Source organism: Micropterus salmoides, unplaced genomic scaffold (genome assembly GCF_014851395.1).
Source record: "Micropterus salmoides isolate LMB-PRFRI ecotype aquatic unplaced genomic scaffold, ASM1485139v1 Ms_hic_scaffold_18, whole genome shotgun sequence".
Classification (NCBI taxonomy): domain Eukaryota; kingdom Metazoa; phylum Chordata; class Actinopteri; order Centrarchiformes; family Centrarchidae; genus Micropterus; species Micropterus salmoides.
This window is the reverse complement of record NW_024040928.1, coordinates 9,863,037-9,890,300: the sequence shown is the minus strand read 5'-3', so window position 1 is coordinate 9,890,300 and position 27,264 is coordinate 9,863,037. Positions and strand designations below refer to the sequence as shown.

General features: G+C 41.9%; 3 protein-coding genes across 9 annotated transcripts in view; all 3 read right to left on the bottom strand.

Annotated features, from left to right (window-relative positions):
- Positions 1-302: 302 nt before the first annotated feature.
- lamp5 (lysosomal associated membrane protein family member 5) lies at positions 303-5,823 on the bottom strand. The gene is made up of 6 exons (XM_038726155.1): positions 5,221-5,823; positions 4,524-4,702; positions 3,859-3,990; positions 3,597-3,693; positions 2,901-3,089; positions 303-1,486 (listed from the first exon to the last, which is right to left on the bottom strand). Exons 1-6 carry the CDS (start codon positions 5,279-5,281, stop codon positions 1,311-1,313), a joined length of 834 nt encoding a protein of 277 aa, XP_038582083.1. The 5' UTR covers positions 5,282-5,823; the 3' UTR covers positions 303-1,310.
- A 1,081-nt stretch (positions 5,824-6,904) lies between these two features.
- LOC119909336 lies at positions 6,905-8,599 on the bottom strand. Its single transcript, XM_038727520.1, has one exon. It carries the CDS (start codon positions 8,423-8,425, stop codon positions 6,905-6,907), a length of 1,521 nt encoding a protein of 506 aa, XP_038583448.1. The 5' UTR covers positions 8,426-8,599.
- Positions 8,600-9,052: 453 nt separating this feature from the next.
- LOC119908913 (1-phosphatidylinositol 4,5-bisphosphate phosphodiesterase beta-4-like) overlaps positions 9,053-27,264 on the bottom strand; it is a 72,759-nt gene continuing 54,547 nt past the window's right edge. For 6 of the 7 annotated variants that reach the window (XM_038726835.1, XM_038726834.1, XM_038726837.1 and 3 more), the window contains 27 exons: positions 27,033-27,243; positions 26,719-26,812; positions 26,414-26,493; positions 26,205-26,289; positions 26,021-26,111; positions 25,826-25,924; positions 25,332-25,480; positions 24,934-25,029; positions 24,651-24,795; positions 24,423-24,507; positions 23,623-23,747; positions 21,813-21,864; positions 21,266-21,368; positions 20,747-20,911; positions 18,962-19,166; positions 18,032-18,120; positions 17,629-17,785; positions 17,488-17,537; positions 16,692-16,757; positions 15,984-16,099; positions 15,794-15,869; positions 15,501-15,676; positions 15,195-15,296; positions 15,012-15,069; positions 14,371-14,457; positions 12,581-12,617; positions 9,053-11,887 (listed from right to left, as the gene is read on the bottom strand). In XM_038726835.1, the coding sequence (XP_038582763.1) occupies positions 11,811-11,887; positions 12,581-12,617; positions 14,371-14,457; positions 15,012-15,069; positions 15,195-15,296; positions 15,501-15,676; positions 15,794-15,869; positions 15,984-16,099; positions 16,692-16,757; positions 17,488-17,537; positions 17,629-17,785; positions 18,032-18,120; positions 18,962-19,166; positions 20,747-20,911; positions 21,266-21,368; positions 21,813-21,864; positions 23,623-23,747; positions 24,423-24,507; positions 24,651-24,795; positions 24,934-25,029; positions 25,332-25,480; positions 25,826-25,924; positions 26,021-26,111; positions 26,205-26,289; positions 26,414-26,493; positions 26,719-26,812; positions 27,033-27,243 (2,876 nt within the window). In that variant the 3' untranslated portion in view covers positions 9,053-11,810. The remainder of the gene's footprint in view (positions 11,888-12,580; positions 12,618-14,370; positions 14,458-15,011; positions 15,070-15,194; positions 15,297-15,500; positions 15,677-15,793; positions 15,870-15,983; positions 16,100-16,691; positions 16,758-17,487; positions 17,538-17,628; positions 17,786-18,031; positions 18,121-18,961; positions 19,167-20,746; positions 20,912-21,265; positions 21,369-21,812; positions 21,865-23,622; positions 23,748-24,422; positions 24,508-24,650; positions 24,796-24,933; positions 25,030-25,331; positions 25,481-25,825; positions 25,925-26,020; positions 26,112-26,204; positions 26,290-26,413; positions 26,494-26,718; positions 26,813-27,032; positions 27,244-27,264) is intronic. The other variant, XM_038726840.1, reaches the window with a different exon arrangement.

Sequence of the window (27,264 nt, the reverse complement as noted above, 5' to 3'; positions counted from 1 at the left end):
AGGATGATGACGTCGATGCTGCTGTAACAAATGTGTGTAGCTGCCACAAATGCTCTATTTATTTTCAATTAGACTTGTTCATATTGCGTTTCCTTCGAAGGCCTAGAGTCAGACGACAAAATCAATATCTCATCCCTGCAGCGTCTCCTCTGACAGGAGTATCAGTCACGTTGACTTATTTCATTTGAACGCTCTAGTCTTGTTTGATTTGTATAGAAAGGAAATTGTGATTTAAAAAAAATATTTGGATGATTGAAGAGAGTGTACTGTAATGTGAAATAATAAATAACTTGACAGGTGTATAGAGATGATTCCAGCAATTTAATTCAATGAACAGAAGAGTACCGCACAAGATTGCATCAGCAGAGGTTTATGCATAGACTTTGATTCTTAAAATATTATACACATATTCTTTTTTTTTTTTAATTGAATAACCTCCTTGTATTTTCATAACACTTTCATATGGCATTCTGATAAATTCCTCACTATTTAGTACAGGATGTTTGTCAGGTGTTTATGTATTTCTTTCTTCCCTTTTTTTGATATGTTACACACATTGGTGGGGAGAAAGATTTGTTGAAGTCAAAGCAAAAACACTGCAACTTTGAATGCCACTGCACTGTACACACTACAAGACTTGTCCACTGTGAAACACTAAGGCATTCAAAAATGAAATAAAAGGGACTCTTGAACAACAAAAAAATTAGATCAAGATTAGCAAATACAGAACCAACAATTGGTATTGAAATTATTTAGCAGCAGTTTCAGAAAGAGAAGACAAGAGAAAACAACAAACTGCTGGCAAATGACAGCAGAAGCTCTGGCAATTTTCCTGAAATTTCTTTCATAGAGAAGTTGGAAAAAAATAGCTGATGTGATTTTTATATTTTTTTTTAATGGGGGAGAAAAATGGTAAACTAACCTCAAGTTGGTGATTTTTCAGATAATCAACCACCAATCTGAACAATAATCCATTATATTTTCATTAAAGCATACATTTTAGTTTTTATTTTCATTAAAATTGTAATTACTGTAACACAGACTATGAATTTATGGCATTAAGATTCAATTCAGCAGCCGGGTAAATCAGGTTTTGGTGGGTTTACCCTCCAACTACATCCATGCTAGGCCCCAAGCTGTCCCACATATTTCCTACACACATTTCCCCTGTCAGGGATTCAGTCCACTGCATGGCACTTTCCTCCGTGGTGTTAGGCCTGGGACATCGAGGAGACAAGTCTTTTTTTTTTTTCAATTTTTTATCAGGTTAGCTTTAGAGAGATCTAAGCGAGCTGCCGCTGTGCAGCTGACTACATGTTCTTGTACATGGAGCGATCTCTGGGGAGCTGGGGCTGGTTCGCCGTCAGCTTCAGGTGGAAGTGGTATACCGTGAGCGTGATGACGATGATGAGGGCCAAAATGAAGCCCAGGATGAGGGGGAGGGTCTCCTCCAGGCGCTCCCGCTGGTCGGTGATACACTTGTAGGCTGCAAAAAGTAAAATAATGAGCATAGTCAGCATGTTAAGGTGACGGAACATGACTGACAAGGGTCCTAAAAAGGCCTATAGGGAATTTTTTGTGTGCATTGTCTTTTCGGGCTGGGTGCCTTTCAATGGAATCGTATTGTGATAATGTGGTCATTTAAAATAAGACAACTAACTGCGCCTAAAAGTTATTTTCATTATTGTTTAATCTAGTGATTTCTTTCTTGATTAATTGTTTTTTGTAAAATTGAGAAAAACGCAACTGATGTCTTCAGATTTACTGTTTTCTCCAGCCAGGGCTTTACGAGTCCACTACTGTGAAGGATGAAAGAATCCAGCAAATATTCACATTTGAGAAGCTTAAACTAGTGAATTTGGCCATTTTTGCTTAAAAGAATGACTTAAATGATGCATCAATTATTAAAATAGCTGATTTAATTTTATTGATTTCTGTCAATTGACCATCCTTTAATCAAGTAATCATTTAACATCTAATTGAATGATTCCAATTTAATTGGTAAGTAGCTATGGGTTTTTTTGTGTTACACATGTAAGGCGTTTTCTGATGCAGTGCGTACAGTGGAACACAGTTAACTGCATTGAACGTCAGTTTGATCATTTTGTATGGGATTTAATATCACTCAGCCCTGTCGTCTTGGTGACCTTCAAGACTGTAGTAACCACGCACTCACCATGTGGCCCCTTACTGGGTTTGTCAGGCTGCAGTATAGGCTGACACGGACCTAAGTGTGCAGCGTACATAGTGGTGTGGTGTGTGTGCATGCATATCTGTGAGTAGCACGTGTGTGAAAAATAGTGGTAGCGTCTGTGTGTTTAAACAGAAACAACTGTTCCTGAGGGTTTTTTTGTAAAAAATAAATAAATCACAGAAAGGTGAACTTTCACAGATGCTTCTTCTCTCTTTCAGTTGTCACACACAGTTTTCTTTCCCTCTTTTGTGTCTAAGTGGGGCTGGAAGTGCAGTATGCGTTTTAAAGTTGAAGGTGTTTCTCTCTGTGGACAGCAGTAATGCACACTAGGAGGAAGGCAGTGAAGCATGGCGCAGCCCAGTTTACAGCAGCTCAGACCAAATGATTCTTCCAAGGTGATTGGCTTCAGAGGACAGTCCAGGTACATTGTGTGTGTCTATAAAAGCTTGCATTGAGGATAAGATATGACTGCACTCATAAAGTCCTAATGACCCCCACTGCTTCTTTCCTTCTCTCTCCGCCTCTCTTTTCATCTCTTTCATCTGTCTTGCATCCCCCACCCCCTCTTTTTTTCTCTTGTTACCCTGTCTCCATCTCTGCAGTCTTATGTACTCCATACTGCAGCAATAGGAGAGAGAGAGAGTCAGGGACTAGAAAACAGTGGCAGTGTTTCTCAAAAAAGGAATTGTATGTGAATTGTTCTTACGTTCGCTGAACATGAAGTCAGAGGCGATGTCAAAGGGCTGGATCTGGATGTCATACATGGAGACGGTGATGCCCTTCTGGTGGTCGCTTGAGATGAGGGTGAGAGTCTGCTGTGCTGTGCACACAAAGGAGCGCCCGGCGGGGGTCACCAGGGCCGACAGGCGGTGGGTGCTGGCTGTGTGCTTCCCAGCTGCAGAGAAAGCATGAGTCATGGATGAATATAAAGTAAGCATGAAGGCATTATAATGTTTAAGGTGTGTGTGGGCCTCCATGTGGGCCTGTGTGAAAACGAGATTCATAAATGTTCAATATAAAAAACAAAATAACAGGAAAAATAATAAAATATAAAACAAACCAAAACGACTTGTTGACAACAGAATAATTAAACTTAGTATGACAACTTAGTTAAACGAGTTTATAGGAAGATACAAAACCGAAAAATGCTCTAGTTTTGTTTTTTACGTTGCAATAATAATAATAGGCATATTTTTCAGTTCAAAGGCATAGCCTACTGTAACTTTACCTAAACTCTGCAATAATTCCAGTGAAATGTTTCCAAAAATGCGTGCGTCATAAATAGACCTACAAGCATGAATCCACCTTGTAATTCCATCTGAATGTAGTTGTGAGATGAATGACGGCAAGTTGCGATCAGAGCTGAGTGGTTACTGTACACATGGCTCGGCGGGAGACTCACGGTTGTATGCGTTGATGAATTGCGACGTCTCCGAGGTGTCGTAGACGAACTGGACCTTGCTAACCTTCCACACCTCAATGTCCTTGTCACGGGACTCCTGTGGGACGCAGACACATGCCAATGTTTGACAGAAACTTCAAACTAAAGACAATGTGAACCCCAGTAAATTCGTGAAAACGGATTTTTAGGTGATGTATTAGCGTCCTCATCCTCAGGAGATGGTTGTGATGCTACATTGCATTGGTGTCACTTTCTCGCCCACCTTAGAGAAGTAGATGCGGAGAATGTAGGCGTTGTTCTTCCAGGTTATGTGGATCTCTGACTCCGTGCTCCCACATTTCCCCTCGATTTCCGCACTACGGGGCAGAGTGAACGACGCCTGCTCGGTGATTAGCTGCAAACAGATACAAGTAGGAGTAAAAAGTTGAGCGATAGCAGATCGCGGACTGTAATGTCGCTGGTAGGAGCTTTTAGCATTAGCGTTCAATTTTTACGCACGAATGTTCAGCATAAACGCATATCCAGAAAACCGTCCGGATTATTTTGATGAGAGGTTCTTAGAACCAGAGACAAAGAAAATTCAATTCATGGGAAAAAAAAAAAAAGTTTGATATCAGAAAATGTTTTCCTTTTCCTGATGATGGTCGACGTCAGCATTTTACGCACGACCACACAGAAGAAAAGCAGTTTCCAAGTACAACTCTAATGTGTTCAAAATACATTCCTCTTTATTAATAAGAACAGAAACAGTCCATTTACATAAATAGCGCAATATTTTTCAACACAATTCCAGGGCAGCAACCACTTTTACGCACAACGGATTAACCTTTGTCTTCACGTTATACATCCTGAAACGGCCTGTGCGTATCTTTCCTTTTTTTCCCCTACAGCATCCACATGTATTAAAATGCACGGGGGATTCCTTACGTCTATGCCGTTGAGCGCGAGCACGTCATATGGCACGAGGAATTTCACGGCGAACTCCACCATCAGGCATGTTGTGCCGTTCTCTCGGACCGCGAAGATGGCTTTGTCTGGGTTGTTGGAGAGGCCGGACAGGTTCTCCCCTTCCTGCTCCGCCAGCACCACGGACAGCGCTAGCACACCTGGCCACGGAGCAGAAAAGAATAGGATTTTGGTGGGGGCACTTACGGGGTAACAGATGGGGCATACGCATACCAAAACATGCAGAATCAGCAGAGACAGCGGCGTACTGGGTTGCCATTGAGTTTAGCGGTGTCCCCCCCCCACCACATTTTTAGATCCCTGGCATATCACCTCTGTTTCCTCACGGCATAGTCAACATCAGGTTAAAAACACTGGACGTCAGAAATCTGCAGTATCGGGGGAGCAACAGCACGCCACTGGCTGCAGTCTAAACAGCGCCAGGAAGTGATGAGCTGCAACTCTGATCATGTTTGAAAGACTTTTCTATTCATGTGAGGAGGTAATAACAGGTGAAATATGCCAACTCAGTGAAACATAAGAGCACACATACACCCGGTCGTGCCCGAACACGCGCAGAAGAGGCCCACGCACGCACACATACGCACACACTCACTGCAGTGAGGAGTCACGACAACTGCGCACACACACAGCAACACACACTCTCTCTCCCCCTTACCAAACACACAGAGCAGCAGAAGTCGAGCGCTCTCCGTGGTACTGAACCCGAGTCGTTCCATTGCTATCAGCTTCCCCAGCGCTGGAAAAAAAGAGGGGGGCAAACTGACTGAGCAGCCTGTGCTGAAGCCACGAAAAGAAAAGAGAGAAAGACAGAGAGGGGAGGCGGGAGAGAGAGAAAGAAAGGGGGGAAGAGAGAGAGAGGAGGGATGCCTCTACTCAGCGCCCGTAAGTCACGCTCAGATCATCGTGAATGCAGCAAAAAAATGTCTCGACGTGAGATCCGGTTTGAGCTGCAGAAGCAGCCGGCTCCGAGGAGTTCTGACTGTCCAAACCGACCTGCCTCCCCAAGGTTGACAAGGTTTAACGCAGTGGCAGCTGCAGGACCGAGCTCCCTCTATGCATTATTAACACCAGGAATAAATAGGTCCTTCTTGAATGACAAAGTCCGTCATCTGAAAGTCCGTCACCTGTGTCTCTTGTAAGGACGAACTCGGCATGCAGTCTCAGTTATTCCCGCAATGCTGTGCTCGCCATCTCTGTGGTAGCAGCTGTAGGCTGGGCTGAAATGATGTACGTCTGGAGGGAAACGCCGACAACACCCTCTCCCTCCCTCCCTCTATTCCGAACTCCACTTCTGTAAGGTTTGCAGCTGAGAGTTTGTGAGAATGGGTGCTGTAAAACATCTGTTCATCTTAAACGGATACGTATTAAGATTAATATTATTAAGAGATTTATTAAAGAAGCATTTCAGAAGTTATGACACAAGTGAACCTGACACCGGAACCACTAGGGTATCATTTTTCTCTTGCTTTACGAATCGTGATTTTGAGACTAATTACACACAGAAGATCGGACTAAACTTAACGCTTAATTGAGATGACTAGAATTACACCAACGCCTGAATCGTTAAATGGTATTGATGTCTCTTTTTGAAAATGTACTGTAAATACTCTACGCAATAATGCTATCTGATTGATTGCCTGTCTTTCTTTCTCGCGCACGCACTCATCTAACACAGGACACTAGGTTCATTTCAGATGCCTGAGAGTGCGATTCTAATCACTGTTAGCAACCATAAAAATCAGCAATTGAAGATGGCACGCCAACCAATAGAAATCTACGCTGATGTGACATGTGAAATATTGTAGCATAACACAAGTAAATGCTAACCGTAGCCTATATAATATATTGAACATCACCTCTCCACCTTCGATGTAACCCCCTACCCACTCCAAAGGGAGTGGCAAATGCTGCTGAACATATGATGTTTATACTGGAACTAGAAGTTACACATTGCGTTTCAGCTGCAGTGTCCGACCGGCGGGTGCTGGTATTTTACGCACATGCAAAGTACTCTGAATTGCTGTTGTTATTCATTTGTAGTCAAATGCCTTTAGGTTCGTTTTTACCCCCTCTATACATCGGTTGATAGCGTCCGGATGTAACATGGCAGAAACTTTTGCAGGACGTTAACCACATCGACTCTGTTGGATGCACTGATCATTTGCAGGCAAGCCATTTGAATTTTGACGGTCAGTGAAGATCACAAGACACATTTTGGAGGTGACTTTAGGAAAGTAGCTAATTGAGTGCAGCGGATTATCTCTCTCAAGTAACTAGGTCTAAAACTACCGTTCTAGTAAGTTTAGTCACACTTTTTACGCATGACGCATTGTTTTTATTTAAGAGTTTGGCGTTCTGAAATGAAAATCAAACTCGCACTTGACTGAGCTGATGCTGTCGATGCTGGGTTTACTGTCCACCTGGGGATGTTTTATGCCCTGAGGAAATGTTTCTGATCGCGGCATCGGCCCCGACGTCAGCACCGGATCCTCCTCCAACTCTTTCACATCCTTTTTAAACTCCGGGGAGGTAAAACGGCGCAGGAGTTTGTTGCTCAGCACCGAGAAAGTAGTGTTTGAAGTAGCGGCAGCTGGGACGGCAAAGTGAGGAGGCTCAGCCTTGCAGGGAGACGCTTCACGCCTCCTCGCGGTTCTGGGTTTACGCAAATGCACCAGTGTGCGCTCTGGAGGTGTGGGGCTGTGGATGCTGGTTGGCAGACTCCATCTTTTCTGATAGTAGCTGTCGTGAAATCTGCGCACACCGAAGTCTAACATTTTAGATTTTTCTGTCCGTGGTTCATGCATACTTTTGTTGGCTAGGATGGGAGTCAGTAAGATGCCCAAGGCAGAGGGCGCGCTGGGTTCGGGGATGTTTCTGCCGGGCCGGGGTGAAAAGAAAATACATGTTTGAGCCTGACAGCTCTGTATAAGAGGAGGGAGGTGATAATCAGAAGTGGACAGCTTTCGCCCGGTTTTAGGGTGCTCATAATTTGGAGAATGGTCGGAAGTCCGCGGAAGGGGTGTATGGGTAAGGACTCTGGAGAAGACCAGCTCCTGTGGATGCAAGGTGGAGCATTCACTCCCTCTTTCAAACTCATCTATTGAGTCCATTGATGGTAACCGAATCTGCTTTATCCGAGGCCTTGGTTGCCAAGTGCAATTACGAACTAATAAGCAGTCTTCATGATTACACGTTTGGAGGGTCTCAAGTTTGTTCACTAAATGTCCAACTTTCCTCTCAAACGTGTCATGCACATCCCCACATCCCAAACTAAGTCGCGGCTGCGCGTTTCCCCGAGCGCCTCCCTCAGCCTCCCGGCCCTTCTTGGAGTTGTTAGTGAGCGCAGAGATGCACTCAGTGTGCCCGAGAAACTTTGCCACTTTAACAGCAGAGTTTCCAACTTTATTCTGCCTGTCTATCTGAAGACCCAGCCTCCTGAAAGCTCTCACCAAGAACTCAACCACAGGGGAGTGACCTGCTACTGCGGCGTACATTAGCGCAGTGTTCCCCCAGGAGTCCACAATCTCCGGGTCTGCATTGTTTCGGACCAGGATCTTCACAGCATCCAGGTAGCCTTTCTCACAAGCATAACTGAGCGCGGTCCGCCCGTCCCCGTCCTGACAGTTGACATTGGCTCCTCTCTGCAGCAGAAGCTCGACAAACTTACACCGAGTCTGACCATCAGGCAGTAGGATAGAAGAGATGAGGGGGGTATGTGCGCCCTCTGTTTTCGAGTCCACGATTTCCCCATCCAGCGCGTCCAGAACGAACTTGGCCAGGTGGACTTTGTCGTTGGACATCGCTTCCAGGAGGATCTTGGTGCCTGTTTGCCCATAGGACTTCGCCTGAGCCTTGAACATGATTCTGAAATGTGCCAAAAACTTATCGGAGAAATCTCATGTTTTTACAATATGGATCCGGTTTGGAAACTTCTTCCGCAAACGAATGCCGACAACACAGACTCATCACCCCTGTTTATATAGTGAAGTGGAAGCCACAGAGTTGCCGGGCAACGCAAATATAATTACCGCGCGTTGTTCGTCTTTCTAATGGAAATAGGCCTAGCCTGCTTTATAATGACAATAAGAGCTTCAGCGCTGGAGCCGCCTGTTTAAGAGTGGATCTGGGATATTAATTCACCCTGCACTTGTTGAATGTGATTAGACAGCCGTGGGCATTGTTTGTGGAGTAAGTGCGGGGGTGGTGCGTGCTCTCGCTCTTAACAATAAATCTGGCTTGCAGACAGTGCGGCCCCACTTGAGACATTTTCAGCACACAATGATCAGATCTCAGCAGGAACACACTGAGGGGATGAATAGTTTCCATTGTTGGCATTAAAATAACGTTTTAATGAGTCTAGAAAAAGGAATTTTCAATAAATTTTTGGTGCTGTTAAGGTACAAGAAGCCCTTTAACCAATTTTATTTAAATGAATCAAAATCACCCACAGTTGCACTCTGAAGAAACACAAATGAGCCACATAGTTGTCCCATTTTACACCTGGATTTATTGATACACATACTATAAAACAGTATTAAAGGAGCTGGATAACAACAGTATTTTCATTGCTTTAAGTTCAACAATACAATATATAAATACAAAAACACGCACAGAATGGTTTGTTGACAAGCTACAGTTCAAATAGAAAACATAGGAGATACAGTAGAAACTGAGGAAATTAAATCAGTGATGTCGCTCTGCAAAAATAATCTGCTTTTTGACAAACTAGAAAGCCAAAGGTTACATGTAATCACACAACAGAAACATTCGACTAGTGCAAAAAAAGCCTCTAACAAACAGAATAATCTTAAACTACACATTATATCTAATATATATAATATATATATATTCATTTATTTATATATATCTTCATATAAATAACCCCTTAATTTGGCATTTTATCATTCGTAAAATAATTTTAACATCCTAACAGACACTGAGTGGCACATTTGAAAGCGATGGAATGAAATTTAAAAGCACTTTTACTTGTTTATCTCTGCACTAGATATGTGGTGAGAGCTTTATACTGTGTTGTGTGGTGCAGTAAGGGCAGACGGGAAAACAAAAAGAACAAACAAGAAATCCCAGTGGTTGATAAATGTCTTTCCCCAACATCCAACAGACTCCAACTCTATCCCCTGAGCCCTTGTGAGACAGAACACACTTGGTCAAAAAGTAAATTAAACTACATACATTCCAGTATATACAATAAGATCCCGTCTACCCTTTTACATGTTACAGTAGAATAAAACAGAAACAAATCTTTATAAAGGCCAAATTACTTAGGTGCTTTTAGCCCCATGTTTGTTAGTTTTCATATCACCATTATTTTTGTCATTTTGGTTGATCTTTTTTAGTGGTATGCCATGCAGTGTGAATGTCCGGCATAGTCATATGTGCACAAATACTACAGTACCCACAGGATTACTTCATGATAGTACTTCACATCACATTTTTTCTCTGCAGTGGCTTTTTGTCCAGCAGTGACACCAGGGCTGCGTACAATAGTGCTTCCCATAAACAGTAACATTGACAAGCCAACCTGTTTGGGACACAGAGGGATACCGGCCTTGTCTGAAATCCCTGGTGTGGATAGTGTGTGGCAGCCATGTCACAGACTGTGTTAGAAATTATTCACTCTAATCCCCCCTGACCAAAGGCCAGCAGATTACAAGCCGAGGTTACTAATGTGCAGTCAAGAAGCTATTAAGGGAGCGCTTCATTTCAACAATGCCTTAATGAGTAGGAAACTGATGAGACTGTTTTGACTTCTGTCCGCCAAAGTTCTTGTCTGATGGTGATGGTCTGGTCAATTAAAACAATGTATTACAGCAGACTTAACATGCTGCCAAGAATGGATTCATTTAGTTACCACTGTATTACAGATCGGCACAATTTTCACAAGTTTGTGCCAGTGCAAATTTCCTTTAATGCAAAGACCCATTTTAATCCCATGTAACCTTTTACTCACTGGTAGATGTCCCCTTATTATATCATTTTAAATTAGGTGTTACTACTCATGTCATTGCCTTAGTTTGCAGGGATGCAACAATTGTATCACGATTTTAAAGGCAAAGAAATTGTGTATTTGTATACCTTCAACTTTGAGGGAATCATGTAATTGTTCGTTTTTGCATAGTACACATGATTTTGAGCCTAAAGTTGAGTTTTACAACTTGTAATGATTGAGCTCAAGCAATTGTAAACAAAAATGACAGTGCTTCAGTTTTATTTGAAAATAACACATTCTCAAGTAAAAGTGAAGCACAGAAGTTACACAATTTATTGGGTATTTCCGACTAATTACAACAGAATTTGACAGTAATCAGCCATAATGATGAAAAAAGTGAACATCAGTCCATTGTGATCCCTTTTACAGTCTTCTGACTCAGCCAGATAAGCCTTTTTATAGTGGGCTGTAACATTGATCAACAACAAAAAGTCAGTAATACATCTTTGTAAAGTCAAACAGCTTGCATTGCAGGAATATGTAACTGGGTGGGGGGTGTTGCCAATCCTTCATACAGTGATATATGTAAATATATATATATATTTAAATACATTCTTACGTAATACAGAGAGCCTACAGTAGTGCACTGCTACATTTTTCTCACATTGTTATGATGGCACACACAAAGTGCTCAGGACAAGACCGGTGTGTAGCATACAGTGTTTTACACAAAGTTTATTCGTTTGTGCTGAATTGACATGAAATCTTATATTCTTCTCCCCTCTTCCACGCTGTGTTTGGAGCAGTTAATTGGGTACCAATTTAAACAAACACACAAAAAACCCAGAAAAAATCCAAATGAGTCAAAAAGGAAATGGACATCTACTTCCCATGAGCGAACATATTTGTGTGTGTGTGTGTGTGTGTGTGTGTGTGTGTGTGTGTGTCCACCAATAGCTTCAGCTTGTGTTGCCCGTAGGACGCAGAGAACGTTGAAGGTCACAGGAAATGTAGATCTACATACAGTGGACGAGTCGATGGGTCTGACTCTGTGTTGCTCCATCTTCAATAAGTGATTAAACCCCCCGTCAAACAGTGAAAAGCGCCAATGGCTCAGTGGTATAAAGTGAGGGGTAAGGGTGCAGAGTGGGAGGCGGGGGGGTGGACTGTGACAGAAGTGTACAGAGACAGGGATGTTGGCAGGGTTAACATCTCTGGGTTGTAGAGGGATATCCGCGGTGGAGTTTTTATGCACCTGCGCTCGGTGCGTGCGTGTGCGTGCTTGTGCCTCGGTCTCAGTCGCTCACACTACCGTGGCAGGTCTGCGGTCCATCTCCTCCTCCAACTTCACCATCTGCTGCATGTCCTTGGCCTTTGAGGAGAGAGAAAACACAGTCAGACACAGAAACTAAACACCACACTAAATGCACATCCTCTTTTTGTCTTTTGTTACCAATGTTGACATATGCAAGTTTGCTCTTTAGTTATAAGTCCTGAATGTTGTATTGCTCATCAGTTTTATCAGAAAGACATATGTTTAATTATAGTAATATTATTAGTTATGTAAACCACATGCATAGTAGGAGTGACGTGTAATGGTCACCACAAAATGTCTGCAGGGGGACACTGTCACGTACTATGAAAACAAATGATTATGAGCTAGAGTGAAAGCACAGTGATGCAGGTTGGGAGCTGGCTGTTTCTGCTTAGTAATAGCTGGTGAGTCATGGTGATAAATGACTCAAGCTGCTAGTTGGCGCTGCTAACACCCCGAGAGCTGTAGACTACAAATGTGGGAATGGGATTTCACAATACAAAGAAAGAAATACTATTTCCCTCCTTTACTCAGTGGTGATTCACCTCAGAAGTGCACATTATGGTTGTAGATGGCAGGGAAATACAGATTTGAACAGGCTCAGCGGAAAACTGAGGTGACAGGGGAAAAAAAGAGCAACATGACTAAGTGGTAGAAGGAAAGAGAGATGGAAGGAAACATGATCACCAAGTGATGCGCTGACAGAAATGTGGTTTCAGAGGTAGAATTGGGTGAGATGGAGATGCCTACCTTGAACCTGTTTGTTTGCATGGTGTGATTTCAAAAGCTGTGCCGGAAGAAGCAAATCATATTAAAAATGAACATGTGCATACATGAAAGACATGTACAGGTAATGGAGTGTAGCAGATGATAAAATAAAATAGAAAGATGAAGATATGAGACCTTCATATGCAAACAGAACTATAAGTTTTATAGTTTCTACTGTTTGCAGGGTAGACTTAATACATATAAGCAAGATACAATCCAGTCCCATGTTATAGCGAGGAAACACTTTAGTACAAAGTTATGTAAGTCGTCACAAGAGAGTTGAGACTTTGGTTATTTATTATGGACTGTTTATTTTTTGGGACGTGTGACCTGTACTACACAAAGGGAGTTCAATCTACTCAGAGTTAACTCAGGGTTATCAGGCAAACTCAGGGTTGACAAACTCTGACCGCATACACTGGTGTTAAAAGGTACTACGACGGTGAATAAGATGTTGGTTAGCTGAGTCGGTGTTAACTTAATTGGAGTTGGTGTGCGTTTGCGTAAAAGGGGTGTGTTCGGCCGTGCAGACATTTTTGCCATGCTTCGTATTTTCCCCAGGAGAATGCATGTTGACTGTGTCAGGATATGAGGAGGACACATTTAATGGCCAAATCTAACACAGTGGCAGCCGACAAAGCCAGGGAGGCTTGTTGGCATCGCAGGGAGTAAATTTGTAATTATCTTCACACCGTCCTTATTGTAGGCCAATTCTTTATGATGTATTTTATGGACTCTTCATTTATGTGTAATATCATTAAGATGTAAAGGTACAACAGCACATTGTGTCCATTGTAATAAAAAAAATTGGAGCCAGGGGAGAGGGGGAAAGAATTTCAGATTACTGTGGTAGATTTACGAGAAACTAATAATCACAAATCTACAAGTTGAAAACTTGAATATTCTGACACTGTATTTATATATTTGAGAGCAACTCTCTGAAAAAGTGTTTTTTTTTAAGGAACCACATCACTTTATATATATCACATCACACACACATCTGCCGTGTATTATGCATGCAGTGGAAAATTATATTAGACTTCACAATCGGATTTAGCAGTGAGGAAATAGGTGTGTTTAGCCCACAAGCACTATATTTTCATGCACCTTAGAAACTTTGCCGTGGATTGGCCTATTCAGAAGAAAACACCAGAGTGACTTTGATTTTTTGTGACTTTTTTTCCCTCGGTTTATTAACCCAACCCTGGCTCCGTATTTTTTGGACAGGTAAAATAATCAATCAAAATATGTGAAACACTTAGGATAATTCAATTATAGCCTAAAGATGGGCTACATCTAAGAAACAGTCCCCCTAATTAATAAAGATCTCCCTAAAATCAGAGGCTGCAGGGCTCGCTGTATGAATGTAATGCTGATGTGTTAAGAGTAACTTCATTTCAGCTGCAATAGCAGTGGAACAAGTCAGGATGAAATCTAAAAATATTTTATCAAGCTTATTAATATCCAGCTTCTCATCATTAACACTGGGTAAAGATGTGGTGTTTAGTCCACGTATACAGGGTAACCTCGAGTTAACTACGAACAAAACCTGCTTGGAGTAGTTCAGAGCTGCAGCGTAAATTGCCGTGACAGCAGCCCTCGATTAACACCTATCCACCTTTCCGTAAGTGGGTTGTAAGAAGTTGAGATGGAGAACAGCAGTCAGCAGATGGTAAGTTGGTTGTCAGGTATTGCCAGTGACCTTTAGTAAATTCTACAGTATATTATCAGTAAAATTTTGACTGTAATGTTTGCTTTTCTTTGTGTTGTACCTGCTCATTGAACTTCTCCAGTTTGTCCAACTGTTCTCTCTGGTTTTTCTGTAGCTGTTCCATCTCCTTCTGATGCTTCATGGCCAGCTGCAGACACACCAGGGACAAAGGCAGTACATTATAACATTTACTTACGGATTAATGCTACAAATAAGTAGTAACTTTGTAATGTCTCAAGCCATAATTAGTATTCAGATCACTGAAAACAGATGTGATGTGAGCCCTGGAGTTGTTTTTGGCTTGTAATTTGCTGTATTGTTTTGTCCCCGTATTGTATTTGTACTACTGATCTCTGCACACACTGGGTAAGAGGCCATGTACACCACAGGGACAAGTTTGGTCACATAGTGTTAATTAATTGTGCAACATCAATATAAATTCAGATTTGTTGCTGTGATCAATCACGCTAATGTCGTTAAGAAAGCAAAACATGTCAACAGTTAGAACCAGTGACATGACTTTCTTTAGAAAGGCTGAATGTTTCCTTGTATTTATGCTGTAAAATTAAGTCAGACAACTTGACAGCAATACACATCCAAACATTGGTAGGGTATTAATGCATTGCTATTATACATTAAAATGGGGGAGTCCGGTATATTTTATAGCCAAATATTTGAAAATGTAAGTTGTAAACAACCTACCCTCTTCCTCTCATCCAGGAACTTCTTGGTGTTGCTGCTGTTTAATTCTCGCACTCTCCTAAATAGCAAAAAGGAAGCAGGGTCATGGTGTTACAAGTAGCCCAGAAAAGTCACAACATAACCATTCAACAGTCAAATTGACTTACTACATGACAATAGATACAGTACATATGTGTGACTCACCTTTCCCTCTCTGCCTTGTTTTTTATAGTCTTGTCCTGGCTGATGGCTTTACTGTTTTCCATGGACATCTTGGCCTGGTTGGCACGCATCTCTTTGCTCTGCCTAAAATCGTGGAACAAGAAGCCACATGTACTGTAAGGACACTTGATTACGACCAGCATTTACACTAATGCTGGGGCTTCAGTTTAGCAGTTTACAGGGTTGCTTCACCTACAGTGAATGCGTGTGTGTGTGTGTGTGTGTGTGTGTGTGTGTGTGTGTGTGTGTGTGTGTGTGTGTGTGTGTGTGTGTGTGTCTGTGTCTCACCGTTCGTGGATCAGTTTGAGCTGCATGGTCTGTTGCTCCTGCACTGTAGTCAGGAGTTTCTTGAGGTGTTCACACTGCTGTGTGACATGGCTGTCCTTCATCTCCTGCTCCTCACTGCTGTGACTACTGATCAGTTCAGACCACTCTTTAGTGTGCTGAGCCGTGATGTCCTTTACCTGCACACACGTCACAAGTACACACCTGAATTATCCACAGCTGAGGCACTTTTCATCCCCACAGCTAATAACTTTGTGGAAAGGATGGTGGTTTGTGAGTTAGAAGTTTTGTGTTACCTTGACTTTGTGATCGGTGTTCAGTGTTTGGATCTTATCCTCTGTCTCCTTCTTCAGCTCTTGGCAGTTGTTTTCCCTGTGAGGAAACCACATACATGTGTGACTTTAAACCATGCAAGTCACAGCAATGATGTCAATACATTGTACTTCCCCCTTATTTTCTTTCCGTATATTGTCTTTTTTTTCTTACCCTCGTTTCTTGATGGCTTTCTCTAGTAGTTTCTCCAGGGTTGTCTTCTCCTTATCATGCTGAGACACCATCTTGTCCACCTGGGTGCAGTGGGATTTCTGCATCGTATTTTGATCCTATTGAAAAAAGAAAACATGTATCACTTAAGTATTTATTTATACTGTGGAAACCTTCTCAACGAGCAGATATAAGAATGAAGCCTAAACTAAAAATCACTGCAACACAGGCAGCTGCAATATACAACTGTGATTATGTCAAAAACATTCAGACATTGTTGTCTATATTGAGTAATGAGCCAGCACTCCTCTTTATTCAGTCAACAGATGGGTCTGGATGGTACTATTATACATGTGTTATGCAACAGGACTCAATACTGTGATAATTAATCAGCCACTATGAATGACCCAGCACCCGCCATGGTCTATGGTAAGCTCTGGTCAAAGGAAAAGCAACTTTAGCAAGTCTAATTTCTTACAAAACATTAATTATGTGGCTGCATGTGTGTTTACGGTAGAGTGTGTGTGTGTGTGTGTGTGTGTGTGTGCGCGCAGATGAATACAGTGATGAAGCAGCGGTCAGTGGAAGATGAAAGGTGGAGCCGGCTCCGTCGCTCTCTTCTTGTCCCTCTGAGCATCAATGGCTGTCCGGAATAAGCAGCAGCCTCTTTGCATTACCAACAGACAGGTCGGCACTAAAGTAACCACCCACCTTTGAGTGTTTTTTCTTTAAAGTGTTGAGCTCCTTCTGTTGCTTTTTAATCAACTTCAGGTACGTCTGCAGTGGAAGAGATGCATATTTATTTATCTTGCAGGTAGCATGTGTATAGATAGTATAGTAGTGACGTCTGTGATGTATTTTATATGTAATTCTAGGATCATTATTTAAGTACAAGTTACTACACAAATATTTATGAAATAACTACATAGTGTACAAGAAGTGGAAGATTTTAAGAAATAATGCTTTGTTAGGTGCTAGTTATTACTACTATTATGCTCTAGCAACTAGGTAGTATTACATCTTATTATATAGCATTACAGTATATATACAGTAATTATAACAATGCACCTCTATTGAAGCTTGTACAATGGACAAATTCAGTCACCTTTGTTTAACCATGTGGATGTGCTCAGTCGGCTCAAAAAGACTGATGCGCCGTGTTTGGGAATAGAGAAGTTGCTATTTTAGCGTGTTTTGCCACTATATATAGTACATTATACCACTACTAGACAACAAACTGCAGCACTCTCACACACTTTTTACAGTCTGTGATAGCTCAGATCAGAATTTATTTATTGCCATCATCAGAAATGTTTCATTAGTACTTTACACCAACATCATCATTTAGCAATAAATCCACATCATAACCTTGTAAATATTTATAGTTTACTTGGTGATTTTACAGTATGTATATGATTAAAACCTGTTAATAGCAGGACTTGTTTGGTGTGCATTTACCAAACAAATCCTGCTATTACTCCCAAGAGAAAGGAGCTAGGTTACCAACCTTCATTTGTTTTAAGTCATCAATGCTGACATTAGGCACAAGTGTATTATCTGAAACAGCAGAGAGAAAAAAAGTTGAACTGTGTCCACATAGTGTAAGTATGTGTGTATGTTTAAAATGTGTGTTTAAGTCCATATATACCCTTCTTGGTTTCTGCCGTGTTATTTTGGGAGGAGTTGGAAGTCTGGGCCATATCTGAGCTGGCCTGTGGTGTCACACTGGCCTTCATAGTGTCTCCTTTACCCTTTCCCTTCTTGTCATTCTTTGAGCTTCCACTGGGAACATCTGCTATGTCGTTCTACAAAAGGAAAAAGATTCATTTAGATGGTTAGGGTTAGGGTTAGGTTAGGGACACAGTTTTCATTGGATGTATGTAGTTATATCTGAGTACAGAGTGAATTGCTTAGTTTCAGCATCTCAGTAGTCTGGAGTTTTTTCACAGCGAGTTAACGCTGCTTATACCCAGTCAATCAGGTATGGAGCTGAGCGTTTATATTAACTCAAACAGAAGCTTCAGATGTGTGTGTTTGTTTCTCATGTGTACCGTGTCAATCCCCAACGCCTTCATCTGGTCAGCTCTCTTTTCCGCAATGGTCAAGAACTTCTTTGGGTCCGATAGGGCATCCACAATTGCTGAAACACGCAAACCGACGTGTTAGTTTAGTATAAGGAAAAGAGAAGATTAATTGATAGGGAGTTTTTGACAAGCATAATGATGTTTCCCTTATGACAGACTCCAACCTACTTAAAAATAAGAAAAGAAATGAGAGAATATACTCTTAAGAACGATCACTGAAGTGGTTAAAACAGTATTTCTTTTGACTGTAGTAACCATGTTATTTTGCAACAAGACAGTAAACAATGTGTTAGATTTAATCTAATTCCATTCACTCAGATCTACAGAACTATCACAAAAGCTATCCACCACTCGCATGATTAACTACTGCCTCATTATGCTGAGAAAGAATAATAGTGAAGTGTAGGATTTTACTTCTTGCTTAAATAACACTGTTTCTTAAGGAATGGATTTTATTTTAAGCTCCTAGTACAGTGCTGTGTGTCTGGTAGGGGAGTGATTCTGGCAGCAGATCTTAAAGAAAGCTAATGGTTACAGTAATAGTTCCTCAGCGCAAGCCCCTTGGGTTTATTTAATGACAACTCCAATTGTCCTGCTCATTTGTATGCTTCTGCCTGTTTTTAAACTCCCTGTAACTGCAGATTCACTGTCATCATCATTTGCGCCATGCCATTACTCTAAATGTTCAAACCAACCCAAAGCAGAGAGTAAGTGAGCGGGAGAGACTTCCTTTTTTCCCCCCTCTCCTCCCTATCAGCCTGAATAAACTAAGCAGTAAAGTATATCAGTATGAAACAAACATGCAATTCTGCATTTACACATTTGAAGAACATAAAGCAATATACATAAAGTTTTGTAATTATTGTTTGTGCGTGTGTGCGTTCCTGTTCCCCTCACCTCCGAAGCCGTCGGGCACGTAGGTTTTGAGGATGATTTGGCAGAAGATGGTAGGCAACGACAGAGGCTTGTTGCCCTCGTTCCTCAGCGAGATGTGACGGTAGCCAGCCTGCAGGCCGTCCAAAGGCAGGATGCGCTGGCCAATCAGCTTGTTGTTGTCGTCGTAGACGGCTATGCGCAGCACTGCCAGATCCGGTAAGATCACCTAGGAGGGAGGGACGAAGGGAAATGGAGGGAGGGAGGGAGGGAGGGAGAAGGAGCCAGAATAAAGAAGAGGGAAAAAAAAGATGGGGTGAGGAACGGGGGCAGGCAAAGTGGGTGTGAGAACAAAAAGAAAGTCACAGTTAGGAGTTGGTCATCAGCCCTGTGGAACTGCAGGAATTCTACTTAACCCACTCTAATGTGAAAATAGGTAAATGACAAACTAATTGGCAGCCACTGCAGTTAAATGGTCTCTCTTTTAAGCTAAAGCAGAAATGGCATCATTAAGAAGGGGGAAGGTCAAGGATGAAACTACAGGGGACACTATCAGGGTACGGTCGCAGTGTGATACAGGAAAAAGGCATGATAGTGCAGCAACACAGCTTATCTGACTACTGACGAGGCCATCTCCACAGATGTATGCATACAGGGAGAGGAGAATATCGCACGCACGCGTGTGTGTGTATGTGCGCAACTTGTGTCTGTGGATGAGCTTATGTGTGCACACCCTTGAAGAAAAGGGAGTGAGAATCTTAACTGGCCTTGTGTGTGGAGATAAGTGAATGGAGAGGAAGATGATTAATACCTAGACGAAGGGGAAGGTAAGAGATAAGACCAAAGAATACTCACTAGAGATGAATGGGTGGAAGCTCCCAGTTGTGTGTGTGCTTACGCAAACTTATCCTTGCAAGTGCTGCTTGTTTGTATTGTTCGCTCTGAGTCATCTTGACACCGCTGTGTATGCATGCATACAAAAGGTGTGGCAGTCTTTGAGGGCATTTGTGTGAGTAGATGTGAGAAACGAGTCTTGCCAGCAGCTCTGCTTGTGATGCCCCTCTTTGATAGCACTGTGTTAGTTTATGTGTGTGTGTGTGTGTGTGTGAGCAGAGCAGCACTGCGGCAGGCTGTGATTGATGGTGTGTGTTAGGAAGCTGGAGTCACAGTCATGGCTGAGAGACTCCTCATTCTGCTGAGAGCAGCACTATTACACACACGTTTCTCTCTCTCTATTCACTCTGAATCACCATTCTCTCTCCTTAATTTCTCCTTTTTACTCCATCCCTAATTATTTGTTTCTCTGTTTGTTTATGCTGATCCTTTCGTCTTGCTGCCCTTTGTTGTTTCTCCTTTCTTCCTCTGTGAACCAAAGCACAGGCAGTGGATCCCTTGTTTTTTTTCTCCTCACTTTTGCTGTCCCATCTCTGTTTTGGTTTGTGATACTTTTGCAAATGACCACAATTATTCCTTCCTCTCCTTATTTTCAAGAATACTCCCTCAGTTTCTTTTTTTTCTCCATCCTTTGTTGAACAGTCTTTTCTAGATTTTTACCACAATTCTATTTATCATTTACCCCCCATCTCCTTTTCCCTCCACCCTTCCCTCTCGGACAGAATGACCAGATTTCTTACAACCCAAATCATGGCTGTCCTCCATCCCTTTCGTCATCTTCCTCCTACTGTTCAAATATCACAGCTTTCATCACAATGCAGACAGCTTTCAAATGTGTGCAGCACATTTGTTTTACCTCACTGTATCCTGTTATCTCACCTGTCCAACAACCCCTTTTCTGCTCTTTTTCACTACCTTTCTGAAGACAAAGGGCTCCTCGTTGTAGGCTGGGTTCAGGCCATTGTTCATCACCATACGCGTGCGGAACTCCTTCCGGATGGTATCCGTTGGCAGTCCGTACATGTCGACCTCGACGTATGTGCCGATTTTCTTGTCTGACAGGAACTGCCCAGAGAACACCTAAAGTAAAAAGGAAGTCATCATTATGAATATTTTTAAAGGTGTAGATTTCACAGGAATAATATTTTAAAGAGTAATTTTTCACTGTGATTGGATCTTAATAGTGGGTACAATCAAGCATGAAATGTGTAAACTTTGTCTGCATCACGTAAAGGAGAAGGTAAGATAGCCAACTCCCTTCCTAGAGTACACACACACACCATGTTGTTGTTTCAAGCCTGAAACTACCTTTTGTATAAATATGAATGACTATATTTACCTTTTTATGGTTAATTATTTTATGCCAAAATTTTCTTTTTATACATAGAATTTAACCATTTTCCACAGTATAACTGAAGTTTCAGATGACCTGACCTGTACGCTGCAGGTTGCAGCAATGACGCCATCCACCGGTGTCTCTGAGAAAGGGTCAAACATCCTGTCTGACCGCCGCATGAAGTCGGGCTTCAGCAGGTACCTGACAAACACAGCAAAATCTACCATTTAGATCAAATGTGAGAATACTGATATTATGACAGATAATCTGAATAATAAAATACTACTATGTTTCTAAGACATTGTTTCAATTAAGCTCTAACGATCCATCGGGTATAGTAAGGTACTAAAGTGTTTGTTAACTGGGGGCCCGGCGGAGTGGCATTAGTAATGATGGGTGTCTGCAAAAGCCCTGATCTTCCCACATGAGATTTCCAGCATTAGCAGTAAAATCTCTGCCCTCAGGGACAGGATTAGAGCCGAGGGACGGAGAGAGGGAGAGATGGATGACGGCAGAGAGCCTCCGAGGCGGGTGAAGAGGAGCACCCCTCCCATGCTTTAATTGATGAGCATCGGAGAGGGGCGGAGAAGGAACGATGGGACGGATGGTAATGATGTAAGGACAGGAGTGAGGAGCTTTTCTCACCCGCAGGAGCCATTGTACTCAAACTTTCCCTGGTTCAACTGCATGGCCAGATCTGAGAGGGAGAATTAGAGAGGTGTTTAGGAACTGGGACACACATCAGGTTCTCACATTACTCACACAAAAATCTAATCTTAAACAAAACAATTAACAATTCAGTTATATAATTCTAATAACATAGTAATTAGTCATTTAATTGATGCTTTTATCTAAAGCAACTTTCAATTGGTAAATATCTCAGGTCGCAGGGGTTGAGTATGTTACTGTGGAAATCGAACCCACGTCTCCCACACCAAACGCATATGTCTTATCCACTCTACCATCACCACCCCCAGTTCACTTGCATCTGTTTCTGTGAAGCCTGGCTGAAACAGAGGAAGAGGCTTTCTACATTTTTCCTGATTTGTCTCTCCTTTAACCATTTATCTCTGCATCACAGAAGGTCCACCTCTTGTGTGACACACCTCCCCGCCCCCAAGCCATGCACATGCTCCACTCTCAACAAGCCATATGGTCTGACCCCTTTCACCGCTGGCCATGGGGCAGCAGCTGTTTTCCAACAGGCATCACTCACTGTATAGGTGTGTGTGTGTGTGTGGCAGCGACCATTTGAGTTGCTGAAATTCATACTTTCCTTTTACGTTCTTTTTTCCTTTTTCAAATAATTGATGGACATTTTGAATTGCCTTTGGGTATAACAAAGTAGATGTATAATTTTGGAACGCGGGTAGATTATTTATAAGAATTTGATTTGTGGACACTGGGTGGGATAAAAAATTTTTTTTTTCCTCCCACTCCTTTTCAAATATGTAAAGAAATTGACAAGAGTTTCAAAAAAAAATTGGCTGCAACTATTATTAATTTATTAATTATTGTGTTATTTAATCATTTTGATTTGCTTATTTGATTGCATTTTCTTGTTGGATGTTTCTGTTTTACATATATAAAAATTTGTGTTTATAACTGAGATAGTCTGAGTAACAAAAACAGATGAAGTGGATTAGGAGATGTGCGTTTGTGCGTACTCAGGTTCATGCATGCTTTACCTGATGCTGCAAAATGACATGCAAACCACTTGCAGAGACTAAGATCTAATTTGTGTTAAGTCTTGTGTGTATTCTTAAGCAAGGCAATGATTGGCTCAGTGAAGTGAGGACATCATTTTTATATAGCAATGTGGCCACAAATATCGCAGCATAGTCATAGTTTCCCATAATAAAATTCAGCATTAGTCTTATTTGCTTTATGACTCACATTAAACCAACCACATATCTCGACCCAAGAAATACTCTCACTCTAAAATCTGTGGATTATGGGTCGCTGGGACATCTGGAATGACATGTTGCTGTTGAATGTTTCAAATGTTATCTTTCGATGCTTTGAGCAACACAAATGAAATTTCACCCCATTGTATTAGAGTGATGACAGTTTCAAGTTTCAGGCACAGATATCTGAAAACCTTACTCCATTAAATCAAAGCTATCAACATACCACTAGCAGTAAGTGAAAAGGTGTGGGGTGAACGTTTAGTGAACTGACCCTTTAAACTAACATTTCAATCCAAACTGGATACAAGTCAAAATGTCCTCCTTGTTATTCTTGGCATGTGTATATTTGGATGTATGCATGTGGAAGTTGGTTGGGCGAGTGATTCTTGTTGATTAGTGGATGAATATGTGAGGTCAGAGATTCAGTTCATGACTGAGTGCTTGCATTTGTAAACGCACATGTGCTTTTAATACGTACATATTGTATGGAGTACTTGATATGGGTGTGTATGAGGTCAGAGGGCCCATGTTGTGTGCTGTGGTACCTGGGGTCTGGAAGTTGAGTGAAACCATCTGGCAGCCTGCGTTCCAGAAGATCTGAGGCATATAATTACTGGAGTCCACCCGGCCCCCCTTGGGGTAGATACGGCTCATCTGACGCTTGTTGTAGCTGCACTGATGCTCAGGACTTATTAAATTTTTTTTTAAAAAGAGGGAGAGCATGTGTGTTCCAGCACATGTGTGGGTATGCATTTGAGTGCTTGTGCGTCAAACAGACTGCCGAACTATTTTTAGTGTGAACAGCTTGGGTCAAGCAGTCCCATTGGGGAGAGCGAGAGAGGGGTAAAATGTGTGTGTCAAGCCAAGTCACACAGTCCAAAGGCACACTAGCCTATAGAGGCCTCCAGTTCTTTTCCGACAGTGGAAACAAATATGGCTGAAAAACATCAGCTCTGACCTGCCATTCAGCTCTCATTTAGGTGACCTCAATCTCTTAAGTTAAAACTACATAAGTCTGGAGTATTAGTAAAGAGCGAGCTTCAGCTGTCCGGCGCCAACTTTACTGTTTTGGTTCACTCTTGCTGCTCTCATAGCGTTAAAACATCCTGTTAAGATTATAGTGCAGAAGCACAAATTGCATGGATGCCTTCAATTTGGTCACTTTGCAATTTTCATTATGATAAAAACATTTTCTGATACAAAATAAGTAGTAAAAGACAGGTAAAATAAGTACTGTACTATGACAAGTTGACCACTTCTAACAGTCTATTTTTTTGGGATCTATGTCTTCTTAAATTGATCAGATAAAATGCAGCACAGCTACGACTTGAAGCCCAAAGGATACTTGACAAACTCTATGGCATTTGTCTTCAGATAGCCCAGACCAACAGACTCGTTAAAAGACGACATGTTATGGTGGATGTTCCTTTCTGAAAGACAGAAAAGGGAATGAAAAGTTTTTGGAATTAACATCTTGGTACACTTTTCAAGTATTCATGAACAAAAAACTTGAAGGGTCACAGTAGAGACATTAGAAAGTTGCAAAATGCATAAGGAGGAAGTCATAGCTCACCCTCAGCCACATCAAAACTCTGAAACTTGACGGGCTGTGCGTAGTTGACCATGGCTGAGAGATACGGGTGGATGTTAGTGGTGGCTCCTACGTAGGTGTACTGAGCTATCAGAGCCTCTTCAGAATCTTCTGGCTCCTCCACACCCTGCACAGGCGCAAACATACATAAATACTATGTTTCACACACACTTAAAACTGGATTGCTCTGATGAATTAATCCAGACATGATGTTTGGTTTTTACTGGTTTTAGGTGTGTGTGTGTAGTGGCAGTTGTTTGCGTACCTTCTTGTTGTTGTCTTGGTCAGATGCTTCTGAGATATCGGTGGCATCTGTTGCTTCTGTGGCTTCCGATATCTCCGTCACTTCATCTTCAGGCACCTGGAATCACAGACAGAGGTTCCCTCTCAATATCAATGTTTTTTTTTTTTTTGGTACAGGAATATGACATTAACATGTGATATGTAAACTATATGGATGCTGCATTTATCAAACTATAACACTGTGGAACTTGATGTGATTTAGACCACAATACCACCCTGTTCTATATTTAGGTAAAGCTAATGAAGAAAGCAACCATCTACAGTTGTGAAGCCAAATCTCACTGTGTCAGTGAGATCTACTGTGCACCAAAGGCATTTTAGTATTTCAGAAGCCAAACAATCCATTAAGTGTCAACCCACCTTCTTGATACTGTTGCTGCCTTCTTCCTCTTTCCTTGAGCTGACAGCATTACTCTGGGAAACACTGTTGGTGTCTTTCTCACTGGTTGCTTCTGATAGGATGCTGGGGGCCTCTGAATTCAAATCCTTGTCCTCAGCATCCTTTTCCCCTACAGGCACACAAACATTTATTTTGGAGCACACGTTTTATCCAAACCTTAATATTTTTGATTAGTTTTAACAAGCTGTGACACTAAGAGAAAGTCACTTGATGCAGCCTTTAGAAAATGTCTTGTTTATGGAAAAAATATTAAAATGAAATTTTCCCTTCAAACACCATTGCCTGAAAGATCATTGATAGGTGGTGTTATGTTGTGTATGTGTCAGCATAAAACACTTTCCCCTTTATCGCGCGCGCGCGCACACACACACACACACACACACACACACACACACACACACACACACACACACACACACACACACACACACACACACACACACTTTTAACTGACCGTTTAATTCTGTGTCTTCTTCATTCTCCTCTCCCATGATGATGGCAGGGGTGTTGGTCTCTCCTGCCTCCATGTGTTTCTTAAAGGCTTCTAGCTGTTCTGTATGACACACACGTGCGCACATGTTAAACACAAATCACACAAATCATAATGAACATAGATTAAAGAAGTCAACGGGCTGAGTTGTGTACGTACTCTGTTCAACTTCAGGTTTCAAGCGTTTGTTTTTTATGAGGATTTTACGTTTGAGGTCATTTGGAGAAGGTAAGGGGCGGCCAGATTCAATCTGCCAAAGAGAACAACAACATACACTTAAATAGAGATAACTACCATGCATATTTGGTAAACTCTGAGACATTATGAATCCGAATGTATTTACCGGGTAGTTTTCCAGAGGCTGTTTGAGAAGGAAGTCACCGAAGATCTCCTCACAATACTTGGCCATCTTGTACTGCTGTGGTTTACTGGTGACAGACAAACACAGATACACAATGCATTGGGTCCACACACTGCATCTATAAGAAATTAATAACAATGGCAAAATAATTATGCAATAACACCCTTGCTTATTACTAGTTGTACACAAACCTGCAATGGTTTTCAAAGGACAAAATAACAGGGTAGTCTGAAGTGACAAATGCTGTCTCCTTGATGGCTTGGATAACATCCTGTTGGAGGAGGAAGAAAAAAACCTAGTTAAAAAAGATGAAGTAGGATAAGGAGGAAGAAGAGAAAGAAGCTGTGATATATGCAATATTATACTCAACACAAGGGGGCAGACATACCTTATGCAATAACAAAGATTTGAATCTGCAGATTCCTCCTGCAACTGTTGCAGTGAACAGCAGGACAGTACTGCATGCGTGTGTGTTTGTGTGTGTGTGTGTGTTCACCTTGAATAGGATGTCTGTGCACATGGCCTTGCCATGAGTGATAATGGGCTCCTGGTCCTCTCCTTTCCCATCCCAGCAGTCCAGCTCCACACATCTAACAGGATGGAAAGCACGCAGAAACTGTTCATGCAGGAATCCACTGATGGTGTATACATAAATTAATGTACCTGTGTAACTGAGAACAGCCTTACCATAGATACATAAGTATGTTCCGTTTAGTCTAGGTGCAGGTTTGAATACATGCAATGGAGTGAATGTGTGTTGACACCTTCACGTGTTTCTACCATCTTAACAGACATGACACACTTCAGTACCTGCATCCAGACAGCAGGACCTGGCGGTACATCTCTACTGAAGACTTTCCTCCAAACTGTCTCCCTGTCAGGTAAGTATTGTGGGACGAGCTGATGAAGTAGTGGGCTAGCGGCTGGTCCATTTCCTGGTACAGCTCCAGCCGGTCCAAGAAAACTGGAGCGTTTTCATCTGACATCAGGTACCGGCAGAACCCATCACTGGACATGCAACCTGGTGCAGTAGGAACGAGGG